The sequence below is a fragment of the Hemicordylus capensis genome, chromosome 3 (assembly GCF_027244095.1).
Source record: "Hemicordylus capensis ecotype Gifberg chromosome 3, rHemCap1.1.pri, whole genome shotgun sequence".
Lineage (NCBI taxonomy): Eukaryota > Metazoa > Chordata > Lepidosauria > Squamata > Cordylidae > Hemicordylus > Hemicordylus capensis.
This window is the reverse complement of record NC_069659.1, coordinates 233,185,088-233,206,518: the sequence shown is the minus strand read 5'-3', so window position 1 is coordinate 233,206,518 and position 21,431 is coordinate 233,185,088. Positions and strand designations below refer to the sequence as shown.

The 21,431-nt window shown below is 44.4% G+C and overlaps 1 protein-coding gene across 11 annotated transcripts in view; it reads left to right on the top strand.

The window, feature by feature from the left end:
* The window catches only part of CDH23 (cadherin related 23), an 846,530-nt gene that overhangs the window by 399,688 nt on the left and 425,411 nt on the right, over nucleotides 1–21,431 (top strand). For 6 of the 11 annotated variants that reach the window (XR_008320257.1, XM_053312564.1, XM_053312546.1 and 3 more), the window contains one exon: nucleotides 20,371–20,520. Coding sequence is in view for 8 of the 11 variants with exons in the window: in XM_053312564.1 (XP_053168539.1) it covers nucleotides 20,371–20,520 (150 nt within the window). In the remaining 3 variants the exon portion in view is untranslated. Of the gene's footprint in view, nucleotides 1–14,431; nucleotides 14,502–14,558; nucleotides 14,719–15,515; nucleotides 15,638–19,636; nucleotides 19,715–20,370; nucleotides 20,521–21,431 lie in introns of those variants that run through there. The other 5 variants (XM_053312550.1, XM_053312551.1, XM_053312554.1 and 2 more) reach the window with 5 other exon arrangements.

The window sequence follows — 21,431 nt, the reverse complement described above, 5'->3', positions numbered from 1 at the left end:
AAATCTTACAGCATGAATGAAGTCCAACATATCATTGCAACCAGCAGTCCCATAGACAGCAAGGCAAACAGTTCCTCTGAAAGGATGGAGGGGTGAGGGAGCCCTTCACTCAGATTGGGGCGGGGTGGTGGTGGTTTCTGTTGACAGCTAGGAATGTGTGCTTAGAGAATGCAAGCTGCATTTACTGAAATGCTGAGCTACGTCAGATAATTAGTTCAATACGTTATCTGATATGAAGATTATAATGCATACAGGTGGGATCTGCAACACTGCAGTGTATTCCCACCCCACTAACAGGATGTCTCCTACACAGTGTTCCAGCTAGCATAGAATAGGAGGCTGGTGTTCAAGCCTTGAAGAAGACATTTTTTGTGCTTTCCACTATGCCATATAGTGCCAGAGGGCTCAGGGCTGGCTTCTAGCCCTGAAACTCAGCACTTTATTGCTCTAGAGCTGGGACAGGACTAGCAAGGAAAGTTGTTTGAGAAGGAAAGTTTTTTAACCTCATGTGTGCATCCCCCTCCTCAACCATATTGCTTACCTCCATGGTCCTGTAAGCTGTTAGGGCCAATTCCCTCCATCTCCCTTTGTTAGCTGTCATCTTCTTTTTCTACTAAATACTTTCAACATTCCAGAGCTCAGCTGCTCTCAACCATAGGTTTAATCTATAGACTCACACACCTAGTCCTTTTAGACCCTGTTTTTCACTCACAGGCCAGAAGTGAGAGCTGCTTGTAAATCCAGGATTTTAGTGCAGCTGCGACTGAGCAGCGGCATGTCCTCAGCACCATCTGCCCAAATGAAAGGTAGCAGCAAAAATGGAAGTTCCTGTCTCTGGCATTCAATATTAATCTGCAAGTTCCTTATCATGGCAAAAAGATGAGTTATTCTAGTGTTTTCTTATCCTTGTACCTAAATATTCCACAGATCTTGCAAGCTCACAGGGCCACCTGGAGGGCAGTTAATTTGTTTTTGTTTTTGTTTTTCTTTTAACATTACAAACCGAAGTACATCTGGAGTTCTTGTAGTAGTATGTAGCAACTGTTGCCTTATTTTTTGGTGGTCCCATTTTACTTCCAAATTGACAGGCACTCCACCATCTGAGTTTGCTATCAGAGAGAATGATAATCATACACACACACAAACACACAAACACACCATAGACATTTATTAACACGTGTATTAAAATTCATATAGGTACAAGCACTATAAATGCATTGCATAGATCATAACTATGACGGATAATGGACAGCTCTGTAGTATTCTTTCCCAACAGTGCTGGCTGCCAATTGGAATGAATTAGATTTCACAGGGTTTTTGCAATACATGGAATTCACCAGCAAATTACCCTTAAAGAGGGAAAATCAATCATTTGGAGCAGAGATAAGCTGAAGGCGAGTCAGCCTCGGATTGATCCCGTCTGTGCAAGCGTGTGTGGAATTCAACAGATAGCCTGGGGAAAGCAGGAAGGAGGGAGGGAAAGTTGAGCACAAGAGAACATTTCAACATAGGAAAGAGGGGGAAAGACAAAGAAAAGGAAAGTTGCACACTTGGGCTCCAAATGCATTTGATATGTATATAAGATTTTGGGGTGGTGGGGAGTGTCGGCCTATTCAGATAATCTTTTGAAGCTCTTTCAGCCTCAGTTTCCAGTTTGCTGAGTAGTACTGTGCTGAATTTTCATGATGTTTAATTTTCACTACAAAAGCTGTGTTGGGGGTGCAAAAGGGTTCACAAAATAACAGATTTTTACACATTCTTTCTCACCTGTTTGCAGCTGTTGTTTTCCCAATTCGCTGCTGTAGCACAAATTTTTTTAACTTGAAAGGACTTTTTTCACTGCTTCATTCCAGTCAATCAGGGACCACATATGTAATGATGAATGCAATGATGTCAGGGACACTATATACCCAAAAAGTTTGGATAATGTGGAAAAATCACTGAATACAAAGCTCTCCAATTGCTCTCACTCTTAATGGGTAGTGGAGATAAGAGGGAACAAATCCTCAGTGCCGATGCTCCCTGCCTTACCCCATTAGTAGATTCATTGCCAGCCAGCAATATACAGCAAAACCTTTGCCCAGATTGAACTCTTGTGCATCTTATTGAAACAAATGTGCTATGACTGGACAACAGCCCCATTTGGATATGCACCCAAATGCGCATCATCACCCACATTCTGCTCCCAACTAATCAATTAAGTGTAGCTAGATCCCACAAGTAAACAGCTGACTGAAAAGATAGTTTCATCTAGAAAGGTTTGGATTGTTACATAAGAACATAAGAAAAGCCCTGCTGGATCCGGTCCTGCATCCTGTTTCACACAGTGGCCCACCAGATGCCTCTGGAAAGCCTACAAGCAAGAGGTGAGGGCATGCCCTTTCTCCTGCTGTTGCTCGCCTGCAACTGGTTTTTAGAGGCATCTTGCCTCTGAGGCTGGAGGTGGCCTATAGCCCTCAGACTAGTAGCCATTGACAAACCTCCATGAATTTATCTAAGCCCCTTTAAAAGCCATTGAAGCTAGTGGCCATAGCCACAGCCCATGGTAGAGAATTCCATAGATAATTATGCTCTGTGTGAAAAAGTACTTCCTTTTGTCAGTCCTAAATTTCCTGACCTTCAGTTTCATGGGATGGCCCCTGTTCTAGAGTTGTGAGAGAGGGAGAAAAATTTCTTTCTCTACTCCATGCATAATTTTATACACCTCAATCATGTTTTGCCATAGTCACCTCTTTTCTAAACTAAAGAGCCCCAAATGCTGTAGCATTGCCTCATAAGGAAAGTGTTCAAGGCCCCTGATCATCTTGGTTTTCCTCTTCTGCACATTTCCCAGTTTTACAATATCCTTCTTAAGCTATGGTGACCAGAACTGTATGCAGTACTCCAAATGTGGCCACACCATAGATTTGTATAAAGGCGTTATAACTCTAGCATTTTTATTTTCAACCCCCTTCCTAATGATCCCTAGCATGTAGTTGGCCTTTTTCACCACTGCCACACACTGAGTCGACACTTTCAATGAACTGTCCGCTATGACCCCAATCTCTCTGCTGGTCAGTCACTGACAGCTCGGATCCCATCAGCATATATGTGAATTTGGGGTTTTCTGCCCCAAAATGCATCACTTTACACTTGCTTACATTGAACTGCATTTGCCATTTTTTCACCCACTCTCCCAGTTTGGAGAGATCCTTTTGGAGTTCTTCACAATCTGTTTTGAATTTCACTATCCTAAAAGGTTTAGTGTCATCTGCACATTAGGCCACTTTGCTGCTTACCCCAACTTCTAGACCATTTATAAACAAGTTAAAGAGTACCAGTCCCAGTACAGATCCCTGGGGGACCCCACTTCTTTCTTCCTCCATTGTGAAAACTGTCAAGTTATTCCTGCCCTCTGTTTCCTGTCCCTCAACCAGTTACCAAATCACACATTAACCTTTCCCCTTATTCCGTGACTGTTAAGCTTACCCAAGAACCTTCAGTGGGGAACTTTGTCAAAAGCTTTTTGGAAGTCCAAATATACTATGTCAACCGGATCACCTTTATCCACATGCTGGTTGACGCTCTCAAAGAACTCCAAAAGGTTAGTGAGGCAAGACTTGCCCTTGTGAAGTCATGCTGGTTAGTGGAAATAAGGACCGTGGAACATGTCCTATGCTACCTACATGCAGGACTCCTGGAGCTAGATGGGTTCCACCTCATGAGGACTGGGAAGAGCAGTTTGGCAGGAGCCTTGCTAACATACTCAGAAGGGCTTTAAACTGAACCCAGTAGGAGAGGAGACAAAAGCCCAGTGCCTAGTATAAAACTAAGGACAAGAAAATGTGTGTCAAAAGTAGAAAGAAAAATGGAGGAGGTGGCATCCAGAAATTTGCAAGTGGAACTAATGTTCTCCAGTGTTTATTAGGGATGTTCCCGATCCACAGTTTGAAGTATGGTTCAAGCACTTTGAGAGAAATTAAAAATGGAACTTGAAGGAAATGGAGAGTAGGTACTTCCCTGCTCTCTGCTGCCCTTTCCAGCTTCCTGCTGGAGTGGTGTGTGCCCCCAAAAGCCCCTTGCACACACATGGCATCCACGCATGATGAGGGACTGCTTGTTAAATTTGCACACACATGGCATCCACGCATGATGAGGGGCTGCTTGTTAAATTTGCTGATGACATGAAGCTGGTGTGTGTGTAGACAGCATACACCATTGAAGACAGAATCAAGAATTCAGTCTGATCTGAACAGGCTCAAATATGGAGGAAGAACCAAAAAGATGAAGTTCAACAGAGACTCATGTGAAGTCATGTATTTGAGTAAAAGTAAAGTTAAATTCACAAGTATAGAATGAGGGAGACCTGGCTTTGTTAGCAATGCATGCAAAAGGGACATAGAGGACTTACTGTAGTGGACAACAAGCTGGATGTTGTGGTGCAGCTGTTAAGAAAGTGAATGTTGTTCTGCATTGCATTATGAGAGACATAGCATCTAGATTATGAGAAGTAATTGTTCTACTCTGTTCTGTGCTGGTCAGACCTCACCTGGAATATTGGGTCCAGTTCTAGGCCCACATTTGAAGAAAGACATTTATAAACTGGAAGGCAACAAAGCTTGTGAGGAGTCTAGAAATCAAGTCCTATGAAGAACAGTTGAAGGAGCTGGGTATGTTTGTCCTGAGTAACAGATGACCAGGCGTGAAGCTCTAATGGAGTAGTGGGGGGCAAAGGTTTCTGGGCAGTCAGTGTCTGCATGACTTCTGGGGGCTGCTGGAGACTTGTTCCCCTGCCCTCACTCCCCATTCTCTGCCATTTGGGGAGCCCAGACACTGGGCTTCCAATGTCACTGAGTCGCCAGCAACCACCTGCTTGCCTGCCACCCCAGCACCCTGCTCATCCAGTCTTCCTGCACACTTATCCACCCCCATGGACAGCCTGCCTCCCGCCTTGCCTGCTTGTCTGTTCACCCACCTCTTTGGCCAGCAGTGATGTGGTGATTATCTTCACCATGGGCCGAACACACAGGAGACCAGTGGCAGTTGTGGCGAGAGTGTCCTCCTGGCCCTGGTTGTGACTACGTGCAACTGGCTCCATTGTGGGAAGTGTTCAAGCACCTGGTTTGGCCCCACCATGACCTGCTCCTCCTCCACTCCCATGCTAGGTTAGCTATATGAGTGCCAAGTGGGCTTGCTCAACTGTGCCACTTGATTGATGCAGCAGTGGCAAGAGGAAGAAGGCGTGAGGCCAGTGCTGGAGAAGTGCCCCCTTTCCTTAGGCCTTCTCCTTCCCATATTAGGGTGCTTCCTTCCAGAAGCCGATGTTATAATTGAATAGGGGGGAGAGAGAGAAATGTCCCTGGACACCTGAGGGGGACACCTTGCTCTTTGCTCTTCCCCACCAAGGAGGATTTTCACATCTTGTTTCCAGGCCAACTCCAACCTTGCTACACCCCTGGAGAAGTAAGGGGAAGGGGATATGATAGTGTCTTCAAATATCTGAAGGGCTGACACATAGAAGAAGGAGGAGATTTGATCTCTCTTGCTCCTGAGGGCAGGGCTAGGACCTAGGGGTTGAAATTACAAGGAAGCCGGTTTAGGCTAAAGATTAGGAAGAGTTGCCTAACTTTTAGAGTTGTTTAATAGTGGAAAGGTCTGCTCTGTGCAGTGGTTGGCTCTCCTCCACTGGAGGCATTTAAGCAGAAACTGGACAGCCGTCTTTCAGGAACTGTAGCAGTTTCCTGCTCTCAACAGTAGGGTGAACTAGAAGTGCTCCAAGGTCCCTTACAACTCTAAAATGCAATGATTCTAGGTGAGGAGGTGTTGACCCAGTTGCTATGGCAATGGGGACATGTTCCCTCTTTCCCCCAAAACCCATTTCCTCGCAATCACTTTCACATCCTTTAGTAAATGGCTATAAAAATTCCTGTAAAGTTGTGCATATTTAATGAAGGCTAAAATGTGCATGCCCCTCACATTGTGGCCCAGTGGTAACTGAATCTCATCCACATATTAAGGCCTGAGCTGGTTATGTGAGTAGTAGTAACAGCCAGCTAAACACTAAGGCAATTCACACAATGAAGAAACAAGGCCGGAGTCAAGGCGCCATACCTGATTGTGTGCTCAGTAGCAGCTGAGTCAGAGAGTTTTTCACCCTACTTCATTTAGCAGCTGGGTTGGAGGGAGCCTTGTTTTTAACTGATGATCAGCAAACTGGAGCACACACAGCTCCCAAACTAGGGTAAGATGTGTTTCCTACTCTATTTTTCATTTTGTGATCTGCCCTATCAAGTTCTGCCTGTGTTAAGAACTCAGCTTTTGCTGCATTTGATTATTCAGAGGTGAAAAAATCAGCTAAATTGGAGGGCAATTTGAGCCACAGGATTATTTCGTTTAATGAAATAACATTTTGTTTTTTATGTAAAAATACAATACTGATCACAAGAGCAGCATGGTCATCAGAAGACAGTTTTTAAAAAGAAAAAGCTATGGCCAAACTTGTAATTTAGCATTCAATGGAATCTGTGGTTCCACATAAGCAGGATCTTCATACTTGTCCAGAGAAGTTTCACATGCTGAGAGTTTATAATTCATTACCGGGGGAATTTATAGCAGAATTGTATCTATAATTCATAGCAGAAACCCTTATATTAACAAGGCTTTCATTTTGCCGCAAGTCACTTGTATACATTTGTGACAGAGGCTGAGTACCTACTCTTGGAAAAACGTCCCTTCTGTTCCTCCTGAACAACAGGGACCTTCCTTAAGCTAATCACAGCTTCTTTGTTATTGAACAAATAGTTGGAAAATCACTAGTCAATCATCTCTGAAATGCGGCTTCTGTAACGAAGTGCACTAAAATGGTCTTCTAATCAGTTCTTTGTTAGCTCACAATCCCCCTATACCTTTTTTCTTCTTTCTTCAAGAGAAGATGCCTTCTTTTATTTTTCTGACTCTGTATGTGGTCACTCTATGTGCTTGATTGGGCTTCAATTATATGAAGCAGGGAATAGTGTGTTAAAGCACAAGTCTGTACACTTGGATTTTCTGACATCTGTCCAGTAAATTGGAAAGGGAGTTGTTTGACAGTTGCAGAATCCAGAACCTTTATATCCTAACTTTGATTCTACATATATTTATACTTTCTTGTACTTGTTTTTATCAGGGTCGGTCCCAATATAATGAATATCTGACCAGCAGTGTCTATATACCCACTCTGGGCATTATAGCTCTCTAGGCTACAGAAGCAATGGATGTAGTCAGTCCCTACACAGTTGTAGGTGCCCATGTGCAGACTGATCAGCATAAGGCTCAATGTACCTCCCTCCACTTCTTGACATGCATACACAAGTACACATTCATTTCAACATCATAGGCCATTGCCATGAATGGAATGACTCTATGCTTCTCCCAAATCCCCCATCTAGCATTCTTTCACACCTGCACAAGTTTCATTTGTTTTTACATTAATATCCCGCTCTTTCACGAAGGAGCCCAGAGTGGTATACATGGTTATGTTTCTCCTTACAACAAACCTGTGAGGTAGGTTAGGCTGAGAGAGACGTGAATGGCTCAGAGTCACTCAGTGAGTTTCATGGCTGAATGGGGATTTGAACTCAGGTCTCCCCAGTCCTAGTCCAACACTCTAACCGTTACACTACACTGGCTCTCACTGCCTGAGCCTGAAGCTCAAGGACAATTTAATCCCACATAGGAAGGCTAGATAAATAGCTGAAGTGGCCCCCTCCCTCCCGCAACTGCCACCACAGAGTGACCAGGGGCCATCTTTCTTTGAGGGGAGGAGAGAAGAAAGAAGTGAGACTAAGGCCCATGTAAAGATGTAAATGTGTGGCTTGATATATTGTTCTTTATTCAAGCTGGGGTTTTTTTTGTAAACAACCGCCACCACCAATATTTATATTCTGCTTTTCAACAAAGTTTCCAAAGCTGTTTACATAGAGAAATAATAAATAAGATGGATCTCTGTACTCAGAGGGCTCACAATCTAAAAAGAAATGTTAGATAGACACCAGCAACAGTCACTGGAGGTACTGTGCTGGGGGTGGATAGGGCCAGTTATTCTCCCCCTGCTAAATAAAGAGAATCTCCACGTTAAAAAGTTGCTTCTTTGCCCAGTTAGCAGGGGAGGTTTGAGAGGTTTGCCTGAAAAGGGGCATAAAAATGCTAAATAAATAAATAAATGATCTGGAGGGGGTGCAGGAGGTACACAGAGGCTTACTGATCCCAACAATGGCATCGTAGGTGTGGATCAAACAGTTGAATGGGGAACAGGTCTCTGTGGAATTCCATGTTAATCCTTTCATGCATAGGTGGTGGCACATATGTGATATTTTATTTTTGTATTTATAGCTACTAGCTTAACCCACGCAGAGCATCTGCACACTAGTACGTGATTGCTCCCCTCACCCCCCGCCACAGCCCTCTCACCTCAGAGTTCTCGCTACCCTCACTTGGGCTGCGCTCTTGCAACTTCTCCTCCATCCCATTACTTCCATCCCCCTCATCCCCTCACCCCTCTTGATTGCTCCTCCATCCCATTGCTCCATCCCCCTCACCCCTCTTGGTCACGGCTGCAACATTGCCAGTGCTGATTGCCCAAGCCTCAGCCTCTTAACTCCAGAGACCTCCCCACCCTCACCCGAGTCCTGCTCCTGCTCCTCCCAACAGGAATAGTAGCAGTAGTTGACTGGGGTCTTTCTCACTGCCACCGCCACCATGACTGCTTATTCTCCTCAGGATGCTGACAGCCTCTTGCCTGTCCCTTGCCTACCCGCCTCCCTCTGCCAATGGCCTCTGTAGCTCCAAGCAGTGGTGATGGTTGACTGGGCCCTTCCTCGCTGCTGCTGCCACCGCCATTTTGTCATGGCTCAGACCTCTGAGTCAGAAGTGTCAGAGGAGGAACGGGAAGACTTGATTGGGAGAAAAGGCTCAGAAGCACAGCAGGAGGATTTGGCTGTGAGAACAAACACTTAAGCTGAGCTGGGTCAGCAACAGACAGGGGAATCTGGACAGCTGACAGCTATGAGGGCTGAGGAGACTGATCAGGAGGAAACTGGAATTTCACCTGTGTTAAGAAGACGTCTCAAGAGAAAGGCTCATTGGGAGACATGCAGGCGCAAGATCTCACAGGAGAGGCAATAGAAATGCTGAGTCAGGAAAGCCTGATTGGCTGCCGGTTATCTCGAGTCCTATATCAAGCCAATGTGGGTTCTAGGTCAGCACTTTCAGCAACTTTGCCCTTTTTCGCAGACAGTGTCCTCATATTTGTAGTTTCTTAGTCTTCCCTGTTTCAGCCTGTCCTTGTTCTGTTCTTCCTTGTGCCGTTATTTCAGTTATTACTGAGTTATTGTAGAGGGGGGTACCTAGTTTAGTTTCAAGGGACTTTCTTTTGTTTATAATACTTTATCTTGAGAGTCATTCTTTGCTTTCATTCGTGCAGCTAAGCTGCTTCTCTTAGCTACAGAACTTTATTTTGACTCACACAAATAGAGCTGAAGGGTTTGTAAATCCTGTCGGGTCAGCTATGCCAACTGATTTACAACACATGGCCACTCGTTCTCTTCAGGCCGCTGACAGGCCCAAGCCTGTCCCTCGCCCTTTTCTCTCCCCCCCCCCTTTTCCCCTCTCTCCTCCACTCACTCTTCCCCTCTATCTTTCTTCCCCTTTCTTCTTTTTTCTTTCTTTCCCTCTCTCCCTTCCGGAGTTAACAGATCTTGTTCATCTTGTTTCCTCATATAATTCACACAGTGGCAGCCTCCGTCTCCTGAAGGGGCTCTTTCCCCCCTCACAAACCCTCTCTTCGCAGATCCCTGCCGTGTGTGTGTGTGTGTGTGTGTGTGTGTGTGTGTGTGTGTGTGTGTGTGTACACACACACACACACAGAGTAAAGCACTGTGTAGGCAGGTCTTGCCATGCACCATTTGCCACGGACCACCTAAGCCTTTTATATAGAGAGAAGATGTAAACCACTCTGAGAACTTTTATGAAAAGCAGTATATAAATATTTGTTGTACCATGCATATAGATTATACTTAATATTTATCATATTACAGGTTTTGGAGTGTACTGAATTTCTTCCTAATTAGCACAACATCTATCTTTACCTATTTGGCTAGAAGATTACTGACTCCCTTGCTGAACTGAAAAACAATTAAACAGCACTGCATTTCGTTGGGTTCTGGATCCATAGCATTGTGCATCAGGGGCGGAGCCACCATTGAGTGAACGGGTTCGAAGAACCAGGCCGCCACCAGTTATGGAGTCCCAGCCATGCCCCCTGTGTCTGATGTCAGATGCAGGGGGCGTAGCTTTGCTTGCAAATGGGGCTGTGTGGCCCCGTTTGCAGGCAAAATCCCTGGCCAGCACCACGTTCACAGTGTGGCCGGAGTGGCTCTCCCTGCCTAAAAGGCAGCAAGAGCAACTCCCGGTTGCACTGCAAATGCAGCACTGGCTGGAGATTGTGCTCGCAAACGGGGCCGCTTGGCCCTGTTTGCGAGCTAAACCGGTGCTGCGTTCACAGCGTGGCTGGGAGCAACTCTCTCTGCCTTTTAGGTATGGGGAGTTGCTCCAGCCATGCTGCAAATATGGTGCTGCCCAGGGATTATGCTTGCAAACGGGGCTGCACGGTCCCGTTTGCAAGCAAAGCTACACCCGCTGTGTCTGATGTCAAACATGGGAGTGTGTGGCTTAGCGTCTGCCGTCAGATGCAGGGGTGGGGCTAGGGGGCTGCAGCGGCGGGCTGGACCTGGGCTGCCATTGGCCTCCCTCCACCCCATTGTACAGTCAATATAAAAATGTCCAGGTAAGTAGTGATAGACAAACCAGATCAGTATTTTGTTGTCAACACTTTCTACTTCCACTGAAATATTTAACAGAATAACTTGATAAACACAATCCTCTTTCCCCCCCCCTCCCTCACACGTGGGTGTGGGGTAGGGATTTCTTTTGCATTTACACTGGCATGAAATATATCTATGTTGTCATTAAGATTTGTGTTCTACTTGCTCATTAAGATGTCTGGACAGAGCCATATTTATCGAAGAGTTCATTCTATAGATGAGCCAGGTTCACTTTGATAAGCATAACTCCGCCAGAGAGAGAACTTGGATGAAGTCTTAATATAAATAAATTAAAGTAGGAAATGTTAACAGTATTTTCTTGTTTTGAAATAGTAGCTTAGGATCTGAGATCAGTTCCTGGTTTTGAGAAGCATTCTTCCTTCTTGAGCAGTTTGCAAGGCTTGTTTATTCTTGTAGGGTTGCCTGTCATGACATGCTGGCCTGTGACGGCTGGTTCATTATTTTATGGCTGCTCCTGTGTGTAGGGTGCTGGCCTTGGTTTTATTTTCCTCATAAGAAAGAGCACTGAAGCATTTTTGCTTTTCACAGAGGGAAAGTGCAATTGTGTCGACTGACAGAGGTACTGGAGTCTGAATCAAATATGAGAATATTGGCTGCAAGTCACTGCTTCAGGGGCAAACATTTGCTTCAGTGGCAATTTTCAGTGGGGAAATGGTGAGTGTGGAAGGAGGTGACCCTTCCATAGTTGATCAGAACTCTGCGATAATTCAGAATTGGGGCTCACGCTGTTGGGCAGGTTTCTCCCCACCACCCTCTGCAAGAAGAGGTGCTTCTGCTTGGAAGCACACTTCTTCAAAGCACATTTGCACATGCCTCTAGTTTGTTCCTGGTTAGGAGGTCTTGCATTTTATATGCCTTTCCTCTATGAGGCCTCCTAGCCTTAATTTTGAAACCAGAGATATGGAGTAAGTGGTGGTTAATTTTTAAAAAATTGACCTCCCATGTATCTTTTTGTTCAGGGATCCAATACTGTAGGAACCTGCATACTTGCATGCAGGAGGTTCAAAGTAGGGATGTGCATGAATTGGTTCGGCACTCCTTTTGTGGAGCGCCAAACCAGTTCAGAAGTCCAGCATTCGAGCCAGTTTGGTGGCAGGAGGGTCCTTTAAGGAGCAGGGAGAGTGCCCTTACCTGTCCCACTGCTTCCCCGCCGGCACTCTCCCCAAAAACACTGGCACAGGGCTACAGCATACCTCCTTCCTTGCAGCCCTGGTCAGTCATACCGAAAGTAGCCGATGCGCGTGCACACAGATCTAATTTCTGTGTGATCTCTCCAGAGCTAATTTCCAGCCATTGCTTGCAGGCTGCCTGCATTATTTCCCTTTCTCTCCCTCACTGGAGGGAAAGGAAGGGAAATAATGCAGGCAGCCAGCAAATGCTAGCTGCAACTTAGCTCCAGAGGGCTGGGCCCTCTGGCAATCAGGCCACGCCCATGTGCATGTGACATCACACACATGGGGCATCTCTTGCAGCCCTTTTCATTGGTGACTCCTTTGAACCCTCAGTTCCATCTAACTGAGAACTCAGGGGCAGAGCCACCATTGAGCAGTAGGGTCCAAGGAACCCGCAATGCCAATGTAAAGAGCTGTGTGCGACGCCCCGTGCATGTGACATCACTTACATGGGGGCATGGCCAGAGGGCTGAGCCTAGCTCTCCAGAACTAGTTTCCAGCCAGCATTTGTTGGCTACCTGCATTATTTCCCTTTCTCTCCCTTGCTGGAGGGGAGATGAAAGGAAATAATGCAGGCAACCAGCAAACGCTGGCTGGAAATTAGCTCCGGGATGTAGAGCTCACATGAGGAGCTCTTTGAAGCCTTGGATACGCCCTGTTTGCACATGATGCAGGGGTGTCACTTGTGCGCGTGGTGCGCACACAATGGGGCCACTGTGCCAGGATGGAACAGGGGCCACCATTCTGCTGGCTCTGCCACTGTGAGAACTATTCCATTAACAAGTCCTTTAATAACCCCTGCTAATTGGGCAAAGAGGCACCTTTTAATGTGGTGATTCTCTTTATTTAGCAGGGGGAGAGTAACTGGCCCTATTCACTCCCAGCACAGTACCTCCAGTGACTGTTGCTGGTGTCTATCTTATATTTCTTTTTAGATTGTAAGCCCTTTGGGGACAGGGATCCATCTTATTTATTTATTATAACTCTGTGCAAACTGCCCTGAGCCATTTTTGGAAGGGCGGTATAGAAATCAATCAATCAATCAATCAATCAATCAATCAAATAAATAAATAAGATGCCTCGAATATCTGCTGTTTCCACTCGTGAAGTGGAAACTGCATCGTCACTGTTGCAGATAAGTGTTCTAGACAGACAGTAGCTTTACAAATATTATAGTTGGATTTATTTTTAAAAAGTGGTGGTTTAATTTCACAAGTTGCTGCACAATTAAGCCAATTATGCATGCAATGTGCAGCAATTATTCAGATTTGCATTAATTTATATTGCTGTCCATGGTTTTGAATAGGGAACATGATGTGTAGTTGTAGAAGTTAATATACTTGTAATGCACAGTAATTATTTTGGATCTGTTTTGCAAGAACTGCAGGGTAGATCAGTATCCCAATGAAATGATGCCAGAGCAGGGGAAGGTGGAAATAGGAGGGGAAATAAAGGGGAAAATATTGCATATCCCTTTCCCTTAGTATTTTTGAACACATAATATTGAGTCAGTCTTTTATTTTCCTCATTCTGCATGCCTCAGTATCCTAGGTAGAGTAGGATGAGGTGAAAGACTGATTTCCTTTTAAAACAATATAGCAAATCTTTCAGAATCTCCCCACCTTTTCCTGTAGGCCAGTGTGTGTCAGGAGGAGATAGTTGTGATCCAGCCTAAGCTAGTCCCTTCTGGTGGGCAGCTGATAACAATTTGAATATTCAGATTTGCTTGTGGCCATCTGCAGGGGGTTCAAAGGCTTCAGTAAACTAGGAGCAAGCAAAGCAGCATGTGGCAGAAACAACAACAAAAAATGACAAAATAAATAAGAGGGGGAAATATACTACTTCTCCCAACGGGCAGATGAATTCTAGTTCTCAAGACTTCACATGGGGAAGCTGAGGCACTGAAGTAGTTAGTAATTAGCAATGACAAATATCAACAGGCTGATCTGTTTTCCCAGCTGGAGGGGAATTAAATAGCCCAGCTCCGTTCTGCACATGCTGGCGGCTTCTTTTGATGTTCAACATTTTCATGCCTCCCCTAACAAAATCGCTTCTCTTAGGGTCCAAGGCAATCCATGGCAGCTTAGCATGATGAAAGGTATTTACTTTCACAGCAATAATGGGACACGATTCCAGAGATCTGTTCCATTCCTGTTATGCCCACTGAAGAGTGGTGAAGATATTTCTGTGGCTGTCTGCCCTTGCATCTGTGGTAAAATTTGTGACAGTGAAGAATTCAAAAATTGATATTCCGGACTTCAAGACGGGACTTTTGCAAATGTTTGCAAAAGCTGCATATGGGTAGCGCTCTAAGAAAGCTAGCATCACAACCACACACACACACACACACACACACACACACACACTGTGGTGATTGGCTAGTAAACACTGTCAATCAAGAGGAATTTAAACTTGGGAACCGCCTCTGGAGAGAATTCCTAAGAGAGGGGCTTTGGAATGGAGTGAACAGGTGGCTATAAAATTCAGTTGGAGTTAACTGACAGATTTACATAGGTCAGTTAGGGCTAGAGATAGGATCTCTGTTAGTGCCTATAGGGCAGGATGGAGGGTGGAACTGGGAGGTTGGTGGGTAGGTTTTACACACCAAGCATGACCTCTGTGCCATGAACTTAGTAGGTGGTCTTTAGCAAACCAGTGGCCCTGTTGGACATAATGCCAAGCGAGAGGTAAACATGCCAGCGGGTTTGTGATCATCCAAAAGTGTGAAGCCACAGTTTCGTAACCCAACCACAGCTCTGTTTTCATTCCCAAACCTGAAATTGAACTACCTCAGTTTGTAGTGAGTTTTGCTTCTAAAACTTGAGGATAGAAGGCAGCATTTTGTTGTCCAAATTCTGCCTCTGTGGTAACCTGGGTTTAATGCGCAAGATCCTCCCACCACCATGGAGAGGCCAGCTCAGAGTAGCCCATAAATGTGACAGTTCTAAGGTGGTGGCATTTCTTGCTGACTGCCCCTTGGAGCTGATGCTCCTCCCTCTGCCATCCCCTTGCTGCTCCTGCTCCTGCTTGGCAACAGGGATGCCATGTCCCTCCAGCTCCTGCATTTAAAGGGACAGAACGGCATTGGGGAAAGCATGGTGTAAATAAAAGAAGAATAGACACATGTGCAAAGAGCCCTTTCACTGACCTAATACCCAATCTAGCCCCATTCCTGGGGCTCTCAAATGTTATCAATGGAGTGTAGTTTCTTTGGTCTTAATGTACACAAAAGGTGTGAGAGGGCAGCCGAACAGTGCTGAAAAGGCACAATTGCGCTGAGCATGCCCCCTCTAACATTGCGGCCAATGGTTGAAACGTCACTAGCATGCTGATCTTGCCCACACGTTGCCCAGAGTCTGTCAACATGGGTGGAACATAGCTTGCTGGGATGTAGCCTGGGCAGACTAGAAAGAGGGAGGGGTTCCTCTGCCCAGAAGCCAGAGGCTGCCACACCGCAGTTAGTAATCTGTGGCATGATTTCCAGCTTCACAGATTAGCCACAGCTTCATCTACCCCAAGGTTTCACGCTATGTCCGAACCGGTCCTGTCTCTCTTAGTTTTGTCCACAGCTGCAGCATGGAGATAATAATGCCATTCACTTTACAGGTTTGTTGTAAGATATAAAGCAGTCTTATTAACGTGAAGTACATTGAGCACTGAAAAGTACTAAATATTAGAAATACTAAATATTATTATTATTCATTGGTTATGATACAATTCACAATTAGATTGTGACTTTTTTGTATGGGGCAGAATAGAAATGTACTAAATAAATAAATAAAATTCTATTAGGAGGTCTAATTTTGCCGTATATGAAAGACACATAATAACTGTAAAAATTAAGATTTGTCTTGATTACTTTGAGCCAAGCAGCCATTTTCAAACCTTACTCTGCTCTGTGACAAGCCCTGGGGAGAGTGAATTGAAATTAATTACCACTCTTCTAGTTGTTTCTAATATCATTTGCATGTGGACTATGATGTGCATTTGTCAAATATGAATGACTTTCTAGTGATCAACTATTCCTTCACTTATCTTTAGGACCAATCTAAGATGATAGATCCAGAGTTTCATTTCCCCCTAGAATTTATAAACCTCCCACTGTGGGCTGGGCAATGTAATTTTGTTGTTTCTCCCTTGGAAAACATGATCCTCTGCCCCTCATGCAAGCAATTTGTTCCATCTATTCTCCTGCCACTCAGAACACAAAGGCAGGGTGACAGATTTGCCCCCCTTTTCAAAAGTTGAATACTAAAATGGCAGGGAAACTTTTCTAAGATACACATGGATATGCATGAGTACCTAGAGAGCACACCATACCATTGAAAAGCAATGGCTCCAGTGAAGGAATGGATCCACATGCAGGTAGGGCTGAGTCCCAAAATAAACCGTGTGTATACTATGGGTGTTTAAATATATGTAAATATATGAAGTTTGTATGATGTGCCAACGTATGTGAGTTCTAACTATTTTTCATTGCTAACTGACCATTGAGATACCCCCACTTCCAAATTTGTGGAGACTAGCGGGATTCATCTCCCCAAGCAACTCCCTCAAGCTCCAAGTTCCCTCCTCTGTTCCCCAAATTCTTAGAATCTGTGCTGAGAAATCACATTTTTCCCCTTATTTGCTTTTCCATAAAGCAAACTGCAAAGGTGCCAGCTCTGTGTAGCACTGAAACTCATGCCATCTGAAGAATAGTGGTTCTTCATTATTTTCCTGTATGCAACCTACTCAATATTTTTGATGCAAAACTTTTATCTTTTCTTTTGTTTCTTTTTGTGCTTAAGTTGCCACGTTTTTGGAACAGGAAACTGGTCATCTTAATCTGTTCATGAAGTACCACCCTTGCTGCTAGTGCTGAATGAACATCCACATCATTTTAGCTCTGTTCTGCTGTATTCTAGGATATATATTTTTTGTTGGATTTGGTTGGGAGGAGGGGGAGGGAGGCAGAAATGGAAAGGGGGATTCTCTAGCCATGTCACCTGCTTCTCAACTGTCACGCTCAGCCAGCTTTTGCTATTAGTGCCCCTTCGTGCATTTAATTGGTCCCTCCTTCCAACAAGACTGACTCCATTTGGGGGAAAATTGGAAATTCAGCTTCAGCAATTTTTTCAACTTTATTGTAATGTGCTCAGCTTGGCTGGACTCTGGGAAGGAGCACAGTACTTGGCATGGGGATTGTGAAGTGTCAATATTTGGGAACTTAACTTTTTTTTTTGCCCACCCATCGTTTCTTCGCTCATACTGTATTGCTGTTGCTGCTTCTACTCCTACCCCCTATTAATTCCACAGTACTGGTTTTGTGCTAAAAGGTGCTAGTTGCTAATTATGAGAAAAATGTGAAATCATTAGGCATATTTCATAACAACCACTTGGAATCTATATTGCATTGATATTTATTGCTGGTATTTCTATCTCTGAATTGTACAGACAATGTTTAATTTTAAGAAAAGGAGAAGGGTGGAACCCAAACCTGGCTGGAAGCCATGCTTTCTTTCCCTAGAATTCCTGCTCCCCCACCTCCATGTGTGTGGGACAGGCTGTGATGACAGTGAAGAGAAGAAAGGAACTCTGCACATGCTAAGAGAAGCTTTTCATTGTTCTGAGGCTTATCTTTGGTATTGAAAACAGTTTCTGCTGGTAAGCCTTGCATATAGTCCTAGGATATATTGGAGACCTGCTCCTAGAATCGAATCCTAGTGGCTATGCAGATTTAAAACTACCAGTTATTGTGAGGACCCTGCTGTTATCCTACGTGTGGCGACAATAGCGTCCAACACTCAATGGACTTCTTCAGTCAACCCAATTCCTTGTGGAAATCCACCATGTGATGATTCCACAAGACAATAGCTGACCCTAACTAGCAAAGTGCACATGTTAGGAGGTTCTGTGAGGATGCAACGGGGACCCTTACACCCCAGGAGAGGAGAGCTGGTCTTGTGGTAGCAAACATGACTTGTCCCATTAGCTAAGCAGGGTCCATCCAGGTTGCATATGAATGGGAGACCACATGTGAGCACTGTAAGATATTCCCCTCAGGTGATGGGGCTGCTCTGGGAAGAGCAGCAAGTTTCAAGTTCCCTCCCTCGCTTCTCCAAGACAGGGCTGAGAGAGATTCCTGCCTGCAACCTTGGAGAAGCTGCTGCCAGTCTGTGTAAACAATACTGAGCTAGATAGACCAATGGTCTAACTCAGTATATGGCAGCTTCCTATGCTCCTATGCTATGCACCCTCACACAGCTCCCCCAGCCTTCTTCTGGGCACACTTTTGCACCAGTGAGTGAAACTTCCCAGCCCTGCTGATGCTTTGGGAGCACTCTGTAAGGGAGGAAGCACATCTCTGGCCCTTAGCAACATGTCCTCTCTTACAGAACAGTTCGAAAGCATGGTCAGAACTGAAAAGTTTTGCCTGCTGGTGCAACAGCACACACATAAAAGGACTGGGGGAGTTGTGCACATGTCTCTGTCATGTGCCCACAGAGCCTCCTATTGTAAGTGCTTTGTTAGTTAGGATGTCAGATGGGGCTTGATGAGTGAAAATCTGTCATCTGGAATTATTCTAAGGCAGCAAACCTGAGCTTGCTTACTTTTGAAATAAGTTATACTGGAATCAATATACTGGAATCTTCTTTCCCAGTAAGTGTATATAGGTGCTAATATGTCAAGGTGATAGATTGCCAGATCATTTGTCTTGCCCAGATGAATTATCTATCTATCTATCTATCTATCTATCTATCTATCTATCTATCTATCTATCTATCTATCACATTTTTATACCACCCAAAAGTTCTCTGGGCGGTTTACAAGACAATAAAAACCAATAAAAAGATTAACACATTAAAATTTAAAATGTTAAAACACCATTAAAACAATGTCTAATTAAAAGCCTGGGTGAAAAAATGTCTCTTGACTGCCTTTTAAAAAGTCGTAAGAGATGGGGAGGCTCTTATTTCAGCAGGAAGTTTGTTCCAAAGTCCCGGGGCAGCAATGGAGAAGGCCTGTCCCCAAGTAGCCACCAGACAAGCCAGTGGCAACTGCAGACAAACCTCTCCAGATGATCTCAATGGGCGGTGGGGTTATAGCAAAGAAGGCGTTCTCTTAAATACTGTTGGAATCATGAACAGCCCAAGGGAAAAGATGAATGACATGCCCAAGAGGGACTTCCGGTGCACTCTCTGTTTTTATAACGTCTGAATGAGGCTTCAGTTATTTGGATAATCAGAAATATGGATTGTGTCAGAATGTTATTTCCATAGAACTTCACTGGTTTGGGACTACATGGAAGACTTTTTTTTTTTTTTAAACCATCGGGAGCTTTAGAGAATAACATTTCTACCATACTTGTCTTGTTTGTGCATGCTGTGTATGAAGGAGGAGAGAGAATATGATTATATGACTTTTAAAAAGAAAGAAATCTAACTTCCCAGATATAAAAAATATCTCTGGAATAAGTATGCTGTGATTCCTGTTATGTTGCATATGTGTACAGTGTATCTGTTATGAGGCTTCCTCTCATGTCTTCAAATATAGTAGCACTACCCTGAATGGCCAGGGTTCTGTTACGGAACCAGGACCTGCTGGCAGTTAGCTGAAGGAGGCAGTTGGTAAAGGGGACTAAGAAGGGGTTGACGCCATAGGATACATTTTGTAAAGTTGTAGATGAATTGGTTGGTTTTGGTAAGCAAGTCCCTTTAGACCAGGGATATCAAACTCAATCAGGTGGTGGGCCAGATTTGATTTTGATACACCTCGAGGGTGGGGGGGCGGTGGCACATAGCCGCACACTGCCTTCTGTCTTCCTCCTCTTCCTCCCTCCTTCTCTCACTCTCTTCCTCCTTCCCTTGCCCTGCCACTTAAATTAGTGTGTATGAAGCTGCTGATGAAAACTAGTGAGAAAATGTGCTTTTTAAAAACCAGTAAGGGACATCCACAGCTATACTCTCAAATAGCAACAATTTCAGCTATCCCATCAGAAATAAAGAAATTCTGCCTGCACTGCTGCTTTATTCTCTACTGAATTGGCATTTCAGAGAATACAGAGGTGCAATTCTTCACTGCTGAATGAGAGTTGAAAGAAATTTCATTTTCCCATTCTCCATTTTGGTTGGTTTCTTTCATTGCTTTAAAAAAAAATAAATTCTTTATGCCTCCTCTGCGTATTCCATTTCTTTTCTGTTTCTTCATTGTTACTCTCTTCTTTATTTTGTGTTCTGCACAATTTTTTTTAGTTAGCTGGAGCTTTCCTTGTAGTTAGCATGGCTAGTTCACTTTGCCCAATCAATCTATTCAGCTTCATTCTGCTTTAATGTTTATGTTTTTATTTTATTTTTCAGGGGCTCAACAGCATTTTTGAAGTTTATCTGGTAGGAAACAATTCCAACCATTTCATCATCTCCCCAACTTCAATTCAAGGAAAGGCAGACATCCGGATAAGAGTTGCAGTGCCGCTGGATTTTGAGACAATTTCCCGCTATGAATTTTCTGTAAGAATACTTCTGAGGCTATATGTATGGGCAGCTTGGGGATGGGAAGGAAGAGGGACTGGAAATAGTTGGATACCGTCCACTGGCCATTATGGAAAATAATAATATGCTATTGTGGGGTGTTTGTATAGTGTGAGATATTTTGTGATTGTGACTGTTATTGACTTAGCGTTTGTAGCAAAGGACAAAAAGATGCATCAAATGTCAGATTTTGAAATCTTTACTGATGATAGAATGTGTCCCAAGTAACTATCATGGGAAACTATTCCGTTTCAAGACACATTGTTCATCATTACCACCATCATTTATATATAGCATGTTTCAACAGATCAAAGTACTTCACATTCAGTAAACCAATTCACACAACATGAGCTGCTTGGGTTACCCCAGGCAGCTCGTGTCATCTGGAGCATCGTGAACCCTCAGGACTCGGCTGCTCTAGTCCTGGGTAGCCCAGATCTTCTACCCAGGGCTTTACCGAGGTAAATGTACCTATGATTCATTTTACCTTGGTGGTGATTATGTGCACGATCGCCCCCAGGTAACTGGGCTCCCTACCAGCCCACCACCATTTTAGACAGTGAAAAATACAATTGTAAGTATTTCCCAAGGACCAAATGAGGGAGGAGCCAGGTGCTTTCATACCTGAGGTGTCTTCCCTCTGTAAGTATGGAATGGCAGTTGTCTGCTATTTCTGAGGTTAGTGACCTTTTAATAGGGAAAAGAAAGTGTGGGGGGCAGAAGTGGCAGTGGGGAGGAGAGGCAGCTGGGCCCGGCACGGGCTGGCCATGGTTAGGAAGCGGAGACTGGGGCAGAAGGTGAGGGGGGGGAGGTAACAGCCGTCCCCAAAGAGTGCACAGATGCTCTGTGCAGGGTCGGCTAGTTTATCATATTTCTATAGCATCTGATAT